The 16,457-nt window shown below is 45.3% G+C and overlaps 1 protein-coding gene across 1 annotated transcript in view; it reads right to left on the bottom strand.

Annotated features, from left to right (window-relative positions):
- Nucleotides 1-16,457, bottom strand: part of MARCHF3 (membrane associated ring-CH-type finger 3) — a 149,288-nt gene that overhangs the window by 24,579 nt on the left and 108,252 nt on the right. Inside the window, exons 2-3 of the mRNA XM_007463731.1 lie at nucleotides 13,543-13,786; nucleotides 10,464-10,668 (exon numbers count right to left, since the gene is read on the bottom strand). Of these exons, the coding sequence (XP_007463793.1) occupies nucleotides 10,464-10,668; nucleotides 13,543-13,730 (393 nt within the window). The 5' untranslated portion in view covers nucleotides 13,731-13,786. The remainder of the gene's footprint in view (nucleotides 1-10,463; nucleotides 10,669-13,542; nucleotides 13,787-16,457) is intronic.

A 16,457-nucleotide genomic window follows, 5' to 3' on the forward strand; every position in this document is an offset into this window, starting at 1 on the left:
CCCCCCCCCCCCCTTCCATGAACCCTGTTTTGTAGATATTTCTTTCCGCCTTGCCATAGCTTCATCCAACAGGGTCATTCTTCAGACATATGCATCTGTCAGGTACATCTTACAAGCAGCCGAAAATGTGTATATTTTGATGAACGAATGATTTCTGGGTTTCAACATTAAACTCATAGCTTTTAAGCAGATGAGCCAGTGTTTAGCAAAATATTAGAGCCCTTTTCTTACTTTCATCTCTCAGGCCTTGTCTCCCATCATCTGCCAGCTTTAATGCAAAGATCTAGCCTTTGGAAGTAAGCAAAGTGTTAGGAGGGGCTGCATAATTTTCTAGGATGGTGAATGTTTTCTCTTCATCTGCTGATTTCTGCTTTTATTGATCCTACACAGATATGTCCTTAATGCCTATAAACTCTATTTTACAACTTCCCTGCTATTCCTACCTGCCAGCAGCATTTCACGTATACTACATTAGCCATTTTCCCTCAGAGCCCTAAAAGATTTTGAACTTCACCATTTATGCCAGCTTTCTGTCTCTAATAGGGCCGCTGGAGGAGAAGTGATGATAAAATAATGAGTAGAAAATATTTCATTTTCTTCTTTTAATCTGACCTCAGTCTTCACGAACAGATGTTTTACACATTTTAATAGGTGGCACACCGAAGAATTAAGCCTGCTTTTCAGTATTCTAAACTAAAAGCTTCAAAAGGCTTTTTTTTCTCTTTCATGTTAGACACACAAAAACATAACTTTGCTCTCATGTATCCATCACAGCATAAACCTATCCCTCTAGCTCTGTAATAATGGATGGCAAAGAAACAGTTTTATCCCAGACAATCTCACGGGGTCCCTGTCTCTTCACGAATGAAGTCAGGCAGCCGTGAGGCACCGCACAGGAATGTAAGTTTAGTGAACAATATGGAGGAGGAAAGCAAAGCGACAAGACCTGACAGGGTCTTTCTTATCTTTCCCCAAATCTGCGGCACCTGTCAAGAAAGGGAAGCGAAGAACCGAGGCAATTACATACATAATTCAAGAGAAGAACCAGGGTTCTCCTTCGTGAGCTGCAAGACCAGTGTCACCAATCCGAGTTATGTAGATGACAGTCTTTAAAGAAATTTACCTCGCGTGTGTGTACAACCATATTATGAGCGATTAACCTTCACTACCTGTTCCTGAAAGGAGGGAAAAGGCTCAAACATTTTGAGTTCACCAGGCTTTCTAATAACATCTCTCCCTTAGGAGAGATCTCAGAAGACATGGGTGACATAATGACTCACAGAAATGAAGACGCAAGTGCAGAGAAATAGTAACTAGATGGAAAGGGAAAAAGACAGGGTGTGTAAAGTCCCTTGGAAATGAAGAATGAGTTTTCTGGCTTCTAATAGGGTGGTGTACCTAAGAGCTTTGTTTCCCCGAGACCAGGGTGTCAGGAGCACAGAGAAGAACTGCCATTCCACTGTCCCAGCACGCAGGAGTCTGGCACAGCTCGTTGTGGTTGTGTTGTTTTAATGCACTTCACTTCTTAGAGGTAGTTTTAGATTCACAGCAAAATTGAGTGGAAAGTCCAGAGAGGCCCAATACACCCAGTGCCTCCCCACATGTACAACCTCCCCCATCATCAACATCCTCCCCGCAAAACTGGTACATTTGCTACAGTCGATGGACCTAGATTGACACGTCATCATCACTCCAAGTCCACAGTTTATATTAGGGTTCACTCCTGGTGTACATTCTGTGGGTTTGGACACATGTATAATGACAGGTAGCCACCACTGCAGTGGTGTACACTGCCCTAAAAATGCTCTCTGCTCTGCCTGTTCATCCTTCGCTGCCCACTAACAGCTCTGGATTTCACAGACGAAGCCAACGTCAAGAGGAAATCAGGGCTTTGATCGTCACTTTTTGCATTCTCCCCTTTTTAAGGGACATTTAGTCCCTTAGGAAGGCTGGCTGTTGGTAAAGAAGCCCTCGCTTCCGTGTGTGCTTTGCACCTGTGTGTGTCAATAAGCAAGTGAAAGAAAGTAGTCTTGAGCCAGGAAGGAAGACGCCAGGTATGGTGGCAAGTGCATGGACTCTGGAGCCAGAGGAACCTGCATTCTTCTTCTGCCTTCTCTGCTTACTAGCCCTGTGGCTGAAAGTCTTTAAGATCTCTGAAGGGTGACAACATTTCAGAATCTCAGCTTCCTTATCTACCAAACGGGATAATATCCATTCTAGGGATACCCAAGACATTGAAATAAGATGACTGTATAAAGTGTATAGCATATAATATTTCCCCTCTGCCTAGGAAATGGTTAAATAATTTAAGAAGAGAAAACTCTGGGGTGTGAACATCTTAAGGATAAAAATAGATGGAGTCACAGCGAAATGAATGAATGCCCCAGGATTGAAGTGTCATGTCAAGATCTGTGCCTGTGCCAGAAAATGAAGATCTTAGCATAAATGGGCAAAGCAGGGTGTTATTCAGGGAATAAATGACCACTGAGCTCCCACTGCCTAACTGAGGATACTTCTCCACTTGGCTCATTTGAATATAATTGCCCATTAGGCAGCATTTACCCGTAATCATGTACTGCTCACAATATTTCACACCATTATGTGTTTAAAAATGTGTATTCTTTCTCTGGATTTAAAAGTGTCAGGTGTTGGCACTTACAACTGAAAAGGCAAGAGGAGGGCAGGCAGAAGCCCTCAGCGGGGAGTTTCATGCATATTTGGTAACTCTGCACCTGAAGTCTGCACCAGGGCTTATGCAATTTATGTCTCACTTCAGTTCAACCTGGTGCCTTCTACCTGCACAGGGCAGCTCCTGTGAGCTAATTGTGCCTTGTTATTTCGGCAGGACTTAGGAGAGAGATGATTACTGGATGTAGTCATTCAGTGACATTTCACTGCTCCTGGATCACACCCGCCTTTATAAAGCTCTCCCGCCAGCTGCCCAGGGACACTTTCCCCTCCACCCGCTGGCCCCCGAACTCCCATATTGTAACTTCGAATTGTCTGCCTTTCCAAGAAAGGGACCCCTTGGTGGCCAGCACTACCTGTACTATTGTTCTTACATTTGGAGGTAGCTCAAAGGGGCTGGAATCTTTCAGGATTATCTCTCTCATTCTGTTTACTTCTTGTTCTTGGTCCAGATGTGCTTCAGGGAAACCTGGCTGAATTTTCTCCTGTCTTTGAGACTACCTGAGGATGAATTAGTGACGACTCCAGACATTTCCTCCCTGCCCCCTCAAGAGGCTGTTCTTTGAAAGGTATGTCACTCACAAAATGGTGACATTCGTTAATTCTAGGTGGTAGATACAAACCTGTTTATATAGTTCTTTGCCCTCCTCTGTATGTGTTAAAGCACAGAATAATTAAAATTAAAAAGTTGTGTGAAACAATTCTTGGTGTATCGCATCTTTGCGCCTTGCTGCAGGAAACCCTCAGATGGGGAGGGGTTGAGGGCAGCTACTAGGACCAAGAAAGGTCCTCTTGAAAACGTGAATTCTAATTTGTATTTCAACCCAAGCTTACTGTAAGTATCAATACAATTTAAAATACTAGAATTGGTCATGTAATTCTTTTAGTGCATGGAACGGGATTTCCCCCCCAAATTAGTCCTTTCCCAGCAGTGGATGGACTGAAAACCCAGGCACCAGGCAGTTAGCTCCCTTCCATCTGGCATGGCCACGTGAACCCTTCAGTTGGCTTACTTTTTTAATGAAGTGATTTTTAATGAAGCAAGCTGAGAATTTAATAGGTACCTTAAAACAGCTTCTTTGTAACTAAAGCTTTAAGTAATGAAGCAACTGCCAAATTAATCACCAGAACCAAGAGAAAAATCCAAGACTGAACAACAGCAGGATCAAGCATTGCTGGACTTCGGTCATCAGGCAGGTCATCTCAGCTGCTGGACAAAGGATGGGGAGGCTGGTGGCTTGCTCGGCAACCTTATCAGAGGTCAAGGAAGTGCTTGGCCAACACTAAGGGATGCTGCGGTGCAACGTACTTCTCACCACTGTTGGTGCTAGTACCCTGTCTCTTAGTGGTTCATTTACCACGTGATGTTGAACCAGCCATTTCGGCTCACTAATAATGTGTGGACAATAGAAGGGAGAGCATTAATTTCAGTCTGTATTACCCTGGAAGAAAGATGTTGGTAGAAAGAAATCACGTAGCATTAGCGAACTCTTTTAAACTCTTTGAAAGACATCACCCAATTCTGGAATCTCAAATGTAAATAGTAGGCACATAATGCAAGAGGGTGAAGAGGGCTGGGTGGGTGTAAGCAAAAGGCAAGGCCTGGGGCAACTGGAAAGCGCATGCATGTCCCACCTGAAGGCATTCACACTAAAAAGTGTTAATTCAATAAAGCACACCTGTGTGCGTGAATGAGGTCGCCAGTTGGCTAGTTCTGCTCTGTTTCACTGGTGAGGAAGCTGATGCATTAAGAGGAGAAATGACTTGTTCAGGTTCTCACTGAGGTGGTGGGCAGCCAGCTGGCTGTCTCATGGTTCTAGAACAGTAGCCACGGCCAGGATGTTAAGCCCTGCTAGGAAAAGTCACCGGCACAGATGTCACTCAGTGGGTCTTTGCCGTGTTGTCCGGAAAACAGACACAAAGTCCCTCCACACGCTCCCCTTTCTGGTACATTATCTTTCCTTTGTCCTTCATGCTACGAGTCCTGACTCTGCTTTGGGAGGCCTTAGCCTGGCCTGGAGCGGGTGGAAGTGCTGCCTCTGGGAGATGGAGCCATAGAGGAGGGGCCGGATCAGCCCCAGGAGAGCTGAGGACCTGTGCTCAGTGCACGGGAAGGTGGGAAGTGGGTACTCCTGGTGGGTTCAGGTAAATCCCTCCCCCATCCCACTGTGCAAATGCTGCCGCAGTGCTTCTCTTCCATTCGTCCCTCCAGAACACAGGAGGAGAGAGCGAGGCCTGAGTGCGGCTCCTGAGACCTTCCTTCCTCCTCACTGGGATCTTGACCTCACATAACCACCGGAAACCTGTGTCTTCATCTACCAAATGGGTAAGACGATCGTTTCCCCCCAACACTATGGTGAAGCCTTTGCTTGCCCAGAGTTTGGATTCAGAAAAGCTTGACAAACGCCAGCTGGGCCTGAATCTTTCCAAACAGCCTGGTCCTCCCCATCCCCCAAAACCCTCCTCTGACTCGGGCAAGTGTCTCCCTGCCAAGCCCTGAAGCACACGTTTTCTCCCCACTGGCTACCAGTGGTACAGAGCTCCTGCCACCTGCCATTCTTGAAAACCTGATGGAGGACTGATGACCGAACGGGAGCCAGGATTTGTGAGAATCATCACATTTGTTGTGTGCCTCAAAGCAGTGGTGCTAGTTTATGTCATATAAGCCCTTGTCCAACTGTGTCTGTCCTGAACTGTAAGGGCAAAGGGTCATTTTATTTGATTTACAACCACAGGCCCCAAATATGATACAGGGTTTGCAACTGGGGGCGGGAAGGTTCTCCATTCATCCGTTTATTCAACGAACAGAGGCTTCGTGATTGCCTATCACATGCTGTGATTATGGTCCAGCCACCTTTCTCACTGGCCTGCCCTTCGCTTGCGGGTTGGAATGAAGAGGGGAGCTTGCCTGCCTTCCTTCGAGGAAGTAGGTGGTCCTCATGCCTGGGAAGCTTTCTCAATCAGTTTACACCCCCTCTGGTGTCATTCCCTAATTATCCCAACGCTACAAGGGTTTGCTGATGAAAATGAATACTCTGAAACACAAAGCTCATGTTTTTACTTACAAGAATACATTAAAAATCAAAACCAGGGGCTTCCCTTGTGGTCCAGTGGTATAGAATCTGCCTTCCAAGGCAGGGGACGTGGGTTCAATTCCTAGTTGGGGAACTAAGATCCCACGCCCGCATGCCTCAACTAAAGAGCCTGAGTGCTGCAAACTACAGAGCCCATGCACTCTGGAGCCCGTGCGCCACAACGAAAGAGAAAACCCACATGTCACAACTAGAGAGAAAATCGTGCGCTACAACTAGAGAGAAGCCCACGTGCCGCAAGGAAAGATCCCGCACGCCGCAATGAAGATCCCGCATGCCGTGACTAAGACCTGACGCAGCCAAAAATAAAATAAAATAAAATAAAAATATTAAAAGGAAATCAAAACCAAACCAAACCCACTACAACGAAGCGAGCAACGTCCTCACCTAAGTCTGATAGAAACACAGTAGGAGGGTTTCAGTGAAGTCTCAAATCTATTAAATAGTGAAGCGCCAAGGTACAAAGGCATTTCTTCACAGCAGTTCAACTCTGCTCCCTGTTGTATAGCTGGAGATGACAGTGAATCCAGGGCACACTTTAAAACCATTTTCCTCCAGTGACTTAAGAAAAAAATTATAAATAAAAAGTTTGAAAAAAAAATCCTTAATCCTCAGCTCCCTTTATATCCTATTATTCTGAGTAACTGATATGTGTGAAAACAGTCTGTTTCAATTTAGCTCAACCTCTGACTCACAGGGAACAGCTTTTAAATTGTTCATACAATTCTTATCAGTCAGCTGGGGTTGGGTAAAGGAAATAGGAATATGGAAACCTAATCACTCCTTCTGTGAAACATCACCATGTCTCCCCGATTGGAGGAAGATCAGATCCTAGGAAGCCTTTCCTGCAGATTTCCACCATTTCCTGGCTGTTTCACTTTAATCACGACGTTGTTGAGCTGACCTATTACTTCATGAGTTTCCTGGGCAAGGGTGGGTGTTACTGATACACGTCTTAGGAAAGCCCACTGGCAGATATTCCCATCACTAGAAGCTGATGTTGCAAGCACGCTACTTGCACATAGCAACCTGGGCTTCCTTGGCAAACTGCTCAATCAGATATGCAATCATGGCAACAGGCTGAAGTCAAGGCACACATTTTTGGAAACAAACTGTGATATTTTTATTGGTTTGCTGTATTTCACCCTTATAAAAGGATGGTATTAGAGTTCAACTTACAGACTGAAATGACGAAAACTGAAAATGAGCAGGGAGGAGACCATAAAACTACCCAGGCTGGTCATTCCGTGAATCCTTTTATGGTTAGTGGATGTCTATTTACTGCCGACACCAGGTCAATATTTTGGAGCTAATTCATCTGACAAATCGCCACTGGGTACATTTTCCGTCATCAACAAAAAATATGTAGCTTTCATGAGAGAAGGGCTGGCTGTGTAGGTGTGATATGTACGTGGGTTACATCTGCTCTTCCTTTTTGCTCTGGACAGTTCGAATGCTTTCCTTTCAAGCTTTGCCCAAGTAGGCACAGATCTTAGGAGATTTACCTTAGCTGGACAGTGGAGGAAATTCATCCACAATTGAATAAACCGGATGATCGCAATGCAGCTCTCTTGGGTTGAAACTAACTCTTGTTATACTTGCTTACTTAGCACCAAGAAAATATTTAGGGTATAAAACTGGCAATGAACTTAAAAGATTTAGTTCTACCGTGTCGGTGGGTAGGTAAGTAGACACACACAAGCAACTTACTGAAGTATAATTTACTTACCATACAATGTACTCATTTTAAGTGTAGAATGTATTTTTTTGCCCAAGAATTTGAGCCTTATAAAGGCCAAAGAGATCACAGACAGCCTGTAGCTCACCCTCCACACTGCACCTCAGAGAAACAGCTACGCCACCCAGATGGTCAGTGGTAAGTGGAGAGGTGATGCCCTATTTGGAGATGCTAATAGTAACCAGCCTATTGATTTGGCCATTTTGAGTAGAAACTCACCCTTTTGCAGGGAAAGGGAGGAAAGACTTTATGTAGCAGCCTGTGTACAAGATGGCTCTGGGTTCCTGATATGTTAAAAATGAACATCCAACTGCTGGCTGCAGAGAGTGTAGGAAAAGATGGAAGGGGAAGTGTCTTCCCAACAGGAATACTGAGGAAGACGAAGGCTTACGGTGAATGAAGGACTGAGAGTTTACTAAAGAATGGGAGTCTGAGGTGTTACAACAATTCCGACTGATGTAACGTCTGGATGCTGACAAATAAAATTTATAAATGACTTTTTTCAACCACTTCCTCTAGCAATGGAGTTGTTATTATCCCATTGATTTTGAAATGAAATGTTATGGAATTTTCTTGCTTTAATGAGAAGGCAGATCCAACTGGTAAATAAAGTAATGATGAAAGCAATTAAAAGAGTGAAAATGAGAAATAAAGTAACAATACTCCTAATGCTTAACCCAAATAGGCAGGTTTTACTGATTTACTAAAAATATTCATGTTCATCTAGAGGTAAACATATTGAGAAGCAACGCTCACTGTGAATAAACCCGCCCTTTGGTAAGAGGATAAAAGTCAATTAGTAATGTCATTTGTTTAAAAATCTGCCTGCACCTGGTTCTCATTTGTCCTCCAGCTGAGAAACCAAAGACAACTTCTTTTTATTGCTTGTGGTCAAACAGCAAGTTCATTTCGCCATGGGATGATCAAATGGCCAGCCTCCCCAGCTTGGGAAGGTCTGCCTTTCACTTTCAACTTGTTCAATCATCATTAACTCTGAAAAATGTCACATTCCATTTGTGCAATGAAAATTTCACCACCAGTGACCGTTTGGGTGAAGTTTTTGTAGGCGAGGCCCTAAATCTTGCAGAGCACCTCACACATTCTCAAGGTCATTTGCCTCGTTTCCTTGTTTAATGACAGTTGCCTAAGATGCTGGAGTCCGTCTATAGCCTGGAATCAGCAGCTCTGAAGAAACCTGTGTTGGGGTACGTGTCCCTCTCTGAGACTGAAAGGGTTCACACATGTGTGTTATCTGACATGCATGCACATACACCCCCTCCTTCGTTATCTATTGTATTATGCATACATACACTGGGGTTTTTACCAAGCAAAAGTCTTCTTTACTGGGGATAGACCAGTAAAAAAAAGACCACTGGATGCAGCCCATTCAAAGCAGGGTTTCCTTACTTTGGGAAGTCGGCTTCCCTGGAAGAAGCTGCAATATCAACTTGGGAAGATTCCACAAAGTTTCTGGAAAGGAGAAATAGGCTTCTTTTTAACGTTTGCCACTGGGCTTGGAAGTTTTCACCTCCTTTGTTTGTTATTTAATTATATTTCCCCCTCTGCAGAGAAGTTCTGAAATGCAAATCCCAATGAATTCGGCATTGGGCCAAATCCCTCACAGCACTCTACAAAAACAAATTTCTGGAAGTGGATGTCAAGGAGCAAGATGCCTAAATTAAGAGGTCACTTGATCCAGAATCTTAAAGAGAAGTATAGTGTTTATTGGGGCAAGTCAAATAAATTTTGTGCCATTTGGCAAGCAATTCATAGTTAAAAACAGGCCCCAGTTACAGGTCCTGATTAAATTTTCAAGGTCAAAACCAAAAGAATGTTTAAGCAGAGCTCCCTATAGAGTCTTAGTGCCAGGGCGCTAATACACCATTTTAAATAGCCTCCAAGAAGGGCTTCTTGATTTCTAGCTCTAGTTTAATGTCAAAGTTCCACTGGGTCAGCTGCTGAAATAAGGAGGAGGTTATCAGCTTGACTGGATCGTAGGCACAATGTGTTGGTCCCTTTCAACTAGCTATGCTTCATAATGTATTAGAATATTTCTTGTTGCCAATATCCAAGTTTTGATTGACTAGAAGTTGGGGGTAGGACAGAAGGCAAAAATAATCTAACAATTTTTTCCAATTCCCCCAGTTAATACAAGACCAGACCCTGGGTCTAAAGAAGCATCATGTGGCTCCTAAAATAGGAAAAGGAATGTCCTGACATTTTAATGGCTGAGTTGACAGCATCCCTTTTAAGAAAAGAGATTCCAATCCTAAGAATCTCTTTAAGAAAAGAGATTCAGGTTATTAGCTGAAAAAAGCTTGCATGTAATTTCCTAGGAGAGACTGAGACTTTTCTTATTCAAACACTTGAATATGTACCTGGTATTATAAGTGTATAATAAATATTAACTCATTTAACCCTCATAGTAATTCCAATAGGTGAAGTCACTTACCTAAGGTCATAGAACTATTCAAACCCAGAAGTCTAGGTCTATATGCATTATACAATGCCGCTATTTTTTTCCACAGAGACTTCTCAGACTAGGCAACCCAAATGCCCATTTATCTGTTGCTTCAAGGTGAGCAGATGGTGTGCAAAGAGAACAGTGTTTGATCTGTTTGCTCCACGTCACAGGAATGGGAAATGGAGATCAAGTCTCTAAACGTCCCTTCTCCTCACACTGATTTCTCCCACTCTCTCGTCTCCACCTCGTGGAGGTCACCTTTCTACTGTTGGCTCCTTAGTGCTGGCTCTGTCTGTCTGTCTGTCTGTCTCTCTCTCTCTCTCTCTCTCACACACACACACACACACACACACACACACAAACACACACAGAGCTATTACTGTGCTTCAGTGAAGCTGTACAGGGTTTGTGATCTGGGCATAAAAGCAGACGTCATTTGCTCATTAGAGTTAAGTTTTCAAGACGTGCCCCAATTACTGACCTCCACTAACGGCCGGGGTTTGCGCTCGACTGCAAACCTGAAGTGGCAGAGTTCACAGTAGCTGGTGTTTGAGGACGACAGCCAGTGCTCCAGGCAGCTCCGATGAATTGTCCCCAGGGTCCCTGTACATTCACATGGAGAGAGCAAGTCCTCTTGGCTGCTGCCCTCGTGGCAGATCCTGCACATCGGCCGGTCATTGAAGGGGCTGCAAGAGAAGAAGGGGCACCTTCTGGTAACGGGCTGGAAACCACCGCCATGCCGTGGTCCTCTGGCTCTGTGTCCTTTGGACCCTCCCCCGAGGCAGCTGCTCAGAACAGACACCTGGTTTACAACCCGAGATCTACACTGGCACTCGGTAGTGGGAGCTGGAGTCCTTGGGCGTCTACTTCTGTCAATACAAAGAAATAGGGGGTGACCAATACCAGAGCAGATGGGACCAGGGTCGTAAGCGAGTGACAAGGAGCAATGTGTTAATTTTACCTTAGACTTCGAAGCACTTCAGGCAAACTACCAAAATCAAAAAGTAAAAATCATCCCTAGCTATTAAGACGTTGTTTTGAAACGACACCAATTGTAGTTTCTCGACAAACTGCATCTTTTGAACCAGGCTGGGACACTTTTGAATGCCCAGAGGTTCCTTTCCTTTCTTCTTTCAGTGGGATAGGCGAGTGAGAGGAGGGAAACGGACTGGCGGCCAACCCTGAAGCTGCCACACAGAACTGCAGTCTGAGCCAGAGCATGACGCTGTGGCAGCTTGGTCCTTGGAGCTTTCTGAGGATGCACTTTGGGACGCTAAGGACAGTAAGCTGAAAGTGAGTAATGGTACGTGCTACCAAGGTGGCCTCAGTCCAGAGCTTGGCCTTTAACTTGGAAACATCACCCCTGCACATTCTGTGAGGACACACAGGGTAGTGGTTTGTGAGGCAGGCTCTGGAGTACAGCTGCCTGGGCTCGAACCCCAGCTCTGCTGCTCACGAGCTGGCTAACTTTGGGTGAGTTAAAGCATCTCTCTGGACTTTAGTTTCCTCATCTGTAAAATGGGCACAAAGCATGGTGCCTTCCTCATATGGCAACTGTGAGGATGAGAAAAGATAGTCCAGATTACAAGCTTAGAAGAGGGACCAGCACATGGTAAGTGCCTAGTTAATGGTAACTATTTTCACTTGTAGAAAAACTCAGGTTGGGGAAAATCAAAAAACATGGCCCTCATCACATAAGTCAGAGGCCAATGGAAGGCTCAAACCAAGATGGCTTCACTTCTCAATGGATACTGGAGGACTATCCCTCTCTGATTAATGTCTTCTTATATTGCTAGAGGTCCTTATTGGGTATTAGATTTTAAAATGTCATCATTGTATGCGCCAACCCAAGGACCAGACTCTACCCACCTTCTCCCGCCTCTTCCTGTCCCCCAGAGATGACAGTGTTCCAGGCTTATGCCCACCACTCTCTTTGACTCCATCTTTGTGGAAAGGCCTTTCTGGGGATGATCCTGGGAATGAGTGAAGGCTAAAAGGGGATTAAAAGAGGAAAGGATCTCCTTCCCACTTGCCAAAAGACCCCCTCATGCTCAGGGGTGGGAAAAGAAAGTTTAAAGAGTTGACTTTTTTCTCTCATTATTACTGGTCTCTGTCTTTCACACTGAGCCAAATGCGTGTAAGACTGTAAAAGCTCTGGTTTACGTTTCTACGTGGTAGAACACACACATACACGCACATTGGCTCACAGGTCTCAGTCGTTTCAGCTCTGCAGACTGTTCTTCCTGATCAAATGAGGTGATTGATGGCTCGAGGGTGATGGGGTCATATGCAGACAGATAACTATGCATCTCAGTTCACAGCAGAGCAATGATGCTCATTGTCTCACTGTATATTGAGTTCTACCTAACCGATTGTTAAGTTTTCCCAGAGGTGGAAAAATATATATTGACCTTTTTTTTTTTTTCCCTATTTCTTCCCTTTGCAATAGCCGCACGGATTGAAAGTAGATGGCACATGGATAATGTTTACAACACGTGGCGGTGTGTGAGTCCATGTCTGGTGGCCAGCACGTCCGGGGCTAGGAGGTGGGGACAGAGAATGTTGTGGTGTCACTAGGAGTCCTGCTGCAGGGGCACGTAGGTGGGCCTGTATCTGCACCGGAGGGGTTGGCTGAATTGCTCAGACCAAGGTAAGCAGTCGAGGTCTGAGTGACTGACCCAAAGTTTCAGAGCCAGAAGTGTCAGCACTGAAACCAATGGGCAAGTCCAGTATTTTACAGTCGTAAGTCACAATCCCACTTACCCATTCTGAAACTAATGAAGAAGCCAAGGAGTACCTAGTGGCCAGGCAGCCTGTGGCTCTCAACCTGCCAGTGGGCGGCAAGAGCACCAGAGGAGACCTCCAGGAACAGAGTGCCGGCCTGGATAAGCCGTCTCCAGGCTGCTCAGAGCCTTCATTCTGGCTCCGGTCTATCACTTGGGGGAGACAATGATGCTTCACGGGGCAGAGCGTGTATGAAGGATCGTGGCTGGGACGCAGGGAGAGTGAAGGAGGAAGCAGCAGAGGAGGCCCCCACGTGGGGATGTGCCAGAGGAGACTCCCCCAGGAAGTAGCTGTGGACGGCCCCCATCACGGCATGCTGATTAGCGTGCACATCAGAATGTCACTTCAAAAGTTTTGCCCACATATCCAATCACTTTGGCTCAGTCATCTGAAACCAGGTGCCTCCTTCATTCTATTCTAACAAAGGGCTACCTTTGTTAGCACCTGGAGACAACGAAAATGTAATTTACTGTAGTAAGGTCAACATAACAAATGTTAAGCTAGCAACCCTGTGCCTTGTGGGATCCTCCCCTGCCTGGCTCTCTGCAAGTGTGACTTTAAGCGGAAAAGTCCACAACGTGAGTTTTATCTTTTTGCCCCATTGCTATAGAAACGGCAATGACAGAACATGTGTAGTTTTTTTTTTTTTCCCCCTCCCGGTACCTCCTCTCACCTGACACAAAGACCTGAGCACTAATTACATTCCCTTTAGCATTTCCCATCTGACAGCCCTCCGGATTGATTACCGATTCATTGATTTTTAACTGTGGTACTACCTCTGGGTGGCAAGGGTCCGCACTACTGTTGACAGCAGCTGCCCGTCCTTGGCTGAAACTTGCATGACATACTGCGGCTGCCCATTCACTAGGCTGCCACAGTCCTCCACGGTCTTCACCACGGGTGCAGCTGAACTGGTGCAGTCTGGCAGCACTTCGGGCAGGTGACTGCATCGGCTGGTTGTCATGGTAACGGACAGCAATTACTCTGCTAATGGCTTCCACATTCATACAGGATTTCCATCTAAGAGAGATCAGAAAACAGTTTACTTGGTCAGGGTGGTTAATAGAAAATGGACAATTACAGGCCACCATCATCATGTCATTATTTAATAGAAATAACAGGGGTGGCCTAGACGCCGTACATTATCTTGCTACCATTTAAAACGCATGCACACACTCAGCCCACAAGAAACAGTGGACGTGTTTATGAACAGGACAGCGAGCATGTCGGTGTCCGTAAACATCGAGGATCAGAGAGGGGAGGGCACGATGGCCCTGCAGCCAGATCTGAAGCGAAGATAAGCACTTCTCGCACTCTGGGCCAGAGGAGCAGTAAGTCTTCGTTAACACTCTCTCAAAGTTACTAGAACCATTATTAAAACCACTTGGGGGGATTTCCCTCGTGGTCCAGTGGTTAAGACTCCACACTTCCAACGCAGAGGGCCTGGGTTTGATACCTGGTCGGGGAACTAGATCCCACATGCTGCAACTAAGACCCGCACAGCCAAAATTAAAAAAAAAAAAAAAAAAAAATGCACCACCTTTCTGACTTTTCCCATATCTGTGTTCCATAACACAATTATCTGCTCAATGTGTCTTGAAAATTACTTTCCTTTAAAAAGTTAACCTATTTTAGCCTTGTCTTAAAGTTATTCATGAAATGATAAGTTTGATGAGCTTGTTATATATATTTGTAAAGGACATTACAATAAATACATTAGTACTAAGTTTTTGGTTTTTTGTGTACCACTTAAAATCCAGGGACACTGCCTTATCATAGGGGAACACATAGGCAAATGCAAGAAACTGATGAATGAGATCTCTACCACCTATGAAGAATAATCCATTCTTAATAAGGGCCTTATCTCGCTGACACATAGTCTACCACATAGAGTGCAAGAAATTCTGTTCCCAATCTGTGTGCTGTGGGCTTGAACTTGACCTCAAGTTCAAAGCATTCAGATCCAGTGGAGCAAGGAACCCCGCTGCATCCAATAATAGAGCTACACGCGATGTGTAAGAAATAGAGGACTTAAGAGAAACTTGCAGGAGGAATTCTTTATGTCTAAAGGTGAGAGGACACAGTTTCATGGTCCGTATGGACCATCTCTGCCCAGTCTGCTCACCTCGAGCTCCTGAGCCTGGGACAGCCTGGACTCAGTGGATAGTGGCAGGCTTGATGGATAGACTGAGTTCCCGTCAATAACCAGTCCGGGTGGTCAAGGCCCCAAGTCTAAATAAATTTGCTTCCCAACCCTAAGAGCATGTTTGGAATTCCTCAAAGGGTTATTTTCTCCCAGATATTTGTTACATTTTACTCGACTCTTACAGGTTTGGAAAATAGGATCTGCCCAACTTCCAGAACAATGTGCATCAACTGGACGTTCTCAGGAGGAGAATGCAGTGTTTCCAGATGAACTTGAGCGGACACTGTCCCTGCTGACAGGCACATATCCCACAGGCCTGACCACTGGATGGGAGCGGAATCCCCTCCTTCCTGCCGAGGCGTCTGGCTGGCTCCCTTTCCTGTTCTCCTAGGCTGCCTCTAGTCCTCTCAGGGTCTGCGGTCTGGCCTCTTCCAGGAGCCCTTTGGAACCTGGCAATGGGGCGAGGGCTGTGGACACCAGCCCTGGTCTTAGGCCTGATGTGGGGCAGAGGCAGGGCTGCCCCTTCCATGTCACTGTCACGACTCCGGTGGGCTTCTCAACCCCCAGGTACCAAGCATTCAAGAAACACAATGAGATGATTAGCTAGTATACTTTTCCTTGTTGAACAGGATTCGTTGCTTTCTTTTTTTTTCCACATTGCAAAAACAAGAATATACGTTACAGAAAGTACAGAACAGCACGAAGAAAATAAAAATCACTCAAAACCCCACCACTTGAATAACCACAGTAAACTTTTAAATTTTTGTCAGGGTTGGCAGGGTGGAGTTGATTTGTAGCTGGGGCCACAGAACAAAAAGGATGTTCAAAGGTCGGCTTCGAAATCTATGTCTAACCCCTGTCCCCTGGCCTGCCCTTACAGATCCTCATTGACATGATTTTAAATTCTCATAATGCCTCACAGTCACAAAGTGTAACTTCCTGGCACAGCTCTCTTGCTTCACAAGGCAGCCACAGATTAAGAGCCAGGGGTGTGTTGGCAGGAAAAGCAGACACAGTGACCTTCTTGCCTCACGGAATCATTATGTCTGGGTGCAGTCTGAGAGTCTATTTTCGGGTTTTGCATTAACTCCAGCTCAGAGGGCCAAGCATTCCCTCCCTCCACTCCACGGAGCCGGAAGGATGCAGAGAAGGGATGCAGAGTGAGAAAAGGAGGCCAGGCTGGTCAACGGTGAGGCTGCCCTTAGTGAGAGGGGAATGCCACTCAGACACACAAGGTTCCCAAGTTCATTCACTTATAACTAGACTGGATTAAGTCCTCACCAAAGGAGGTAGTTCTAAATGTCTGACCTAAATCTGCAATAAAATGCCCTTAAAACAGTTCTGGAAATAGAGTTTCCTTAAAAATGTAGTTTCACTTCTGGATGATATTCTTCATTTCACTTGTCTTCTCAAAGGTGAAAGGGATATTACCCACCATCTGATCAGTTTATTCCATTCACAGAGAGTGCCAGGCACTGAGTTGGGCATAAAGAAATAAAAGGCTCCTCAACCTTGCCTTCTTCTGCAAGCAAGCCCTGGCTCTTT

This window comes from Lipotes vexillifer, unplaced genomic scaffold, assembly GCF_000442215.2.
Source record: "Lipotes vexillifer unplaced genomic scaffold, Lipotes_vexillifer_v1.1 scaffold1616, whole genome shotgun sequence".
Classification (NCBI taxonomy): Eukaryota; Metazoa; Chordata; class Mammalia; order Artiodactyla; family Lipotidae; genus Lipotes; species Lipotes vexillifer.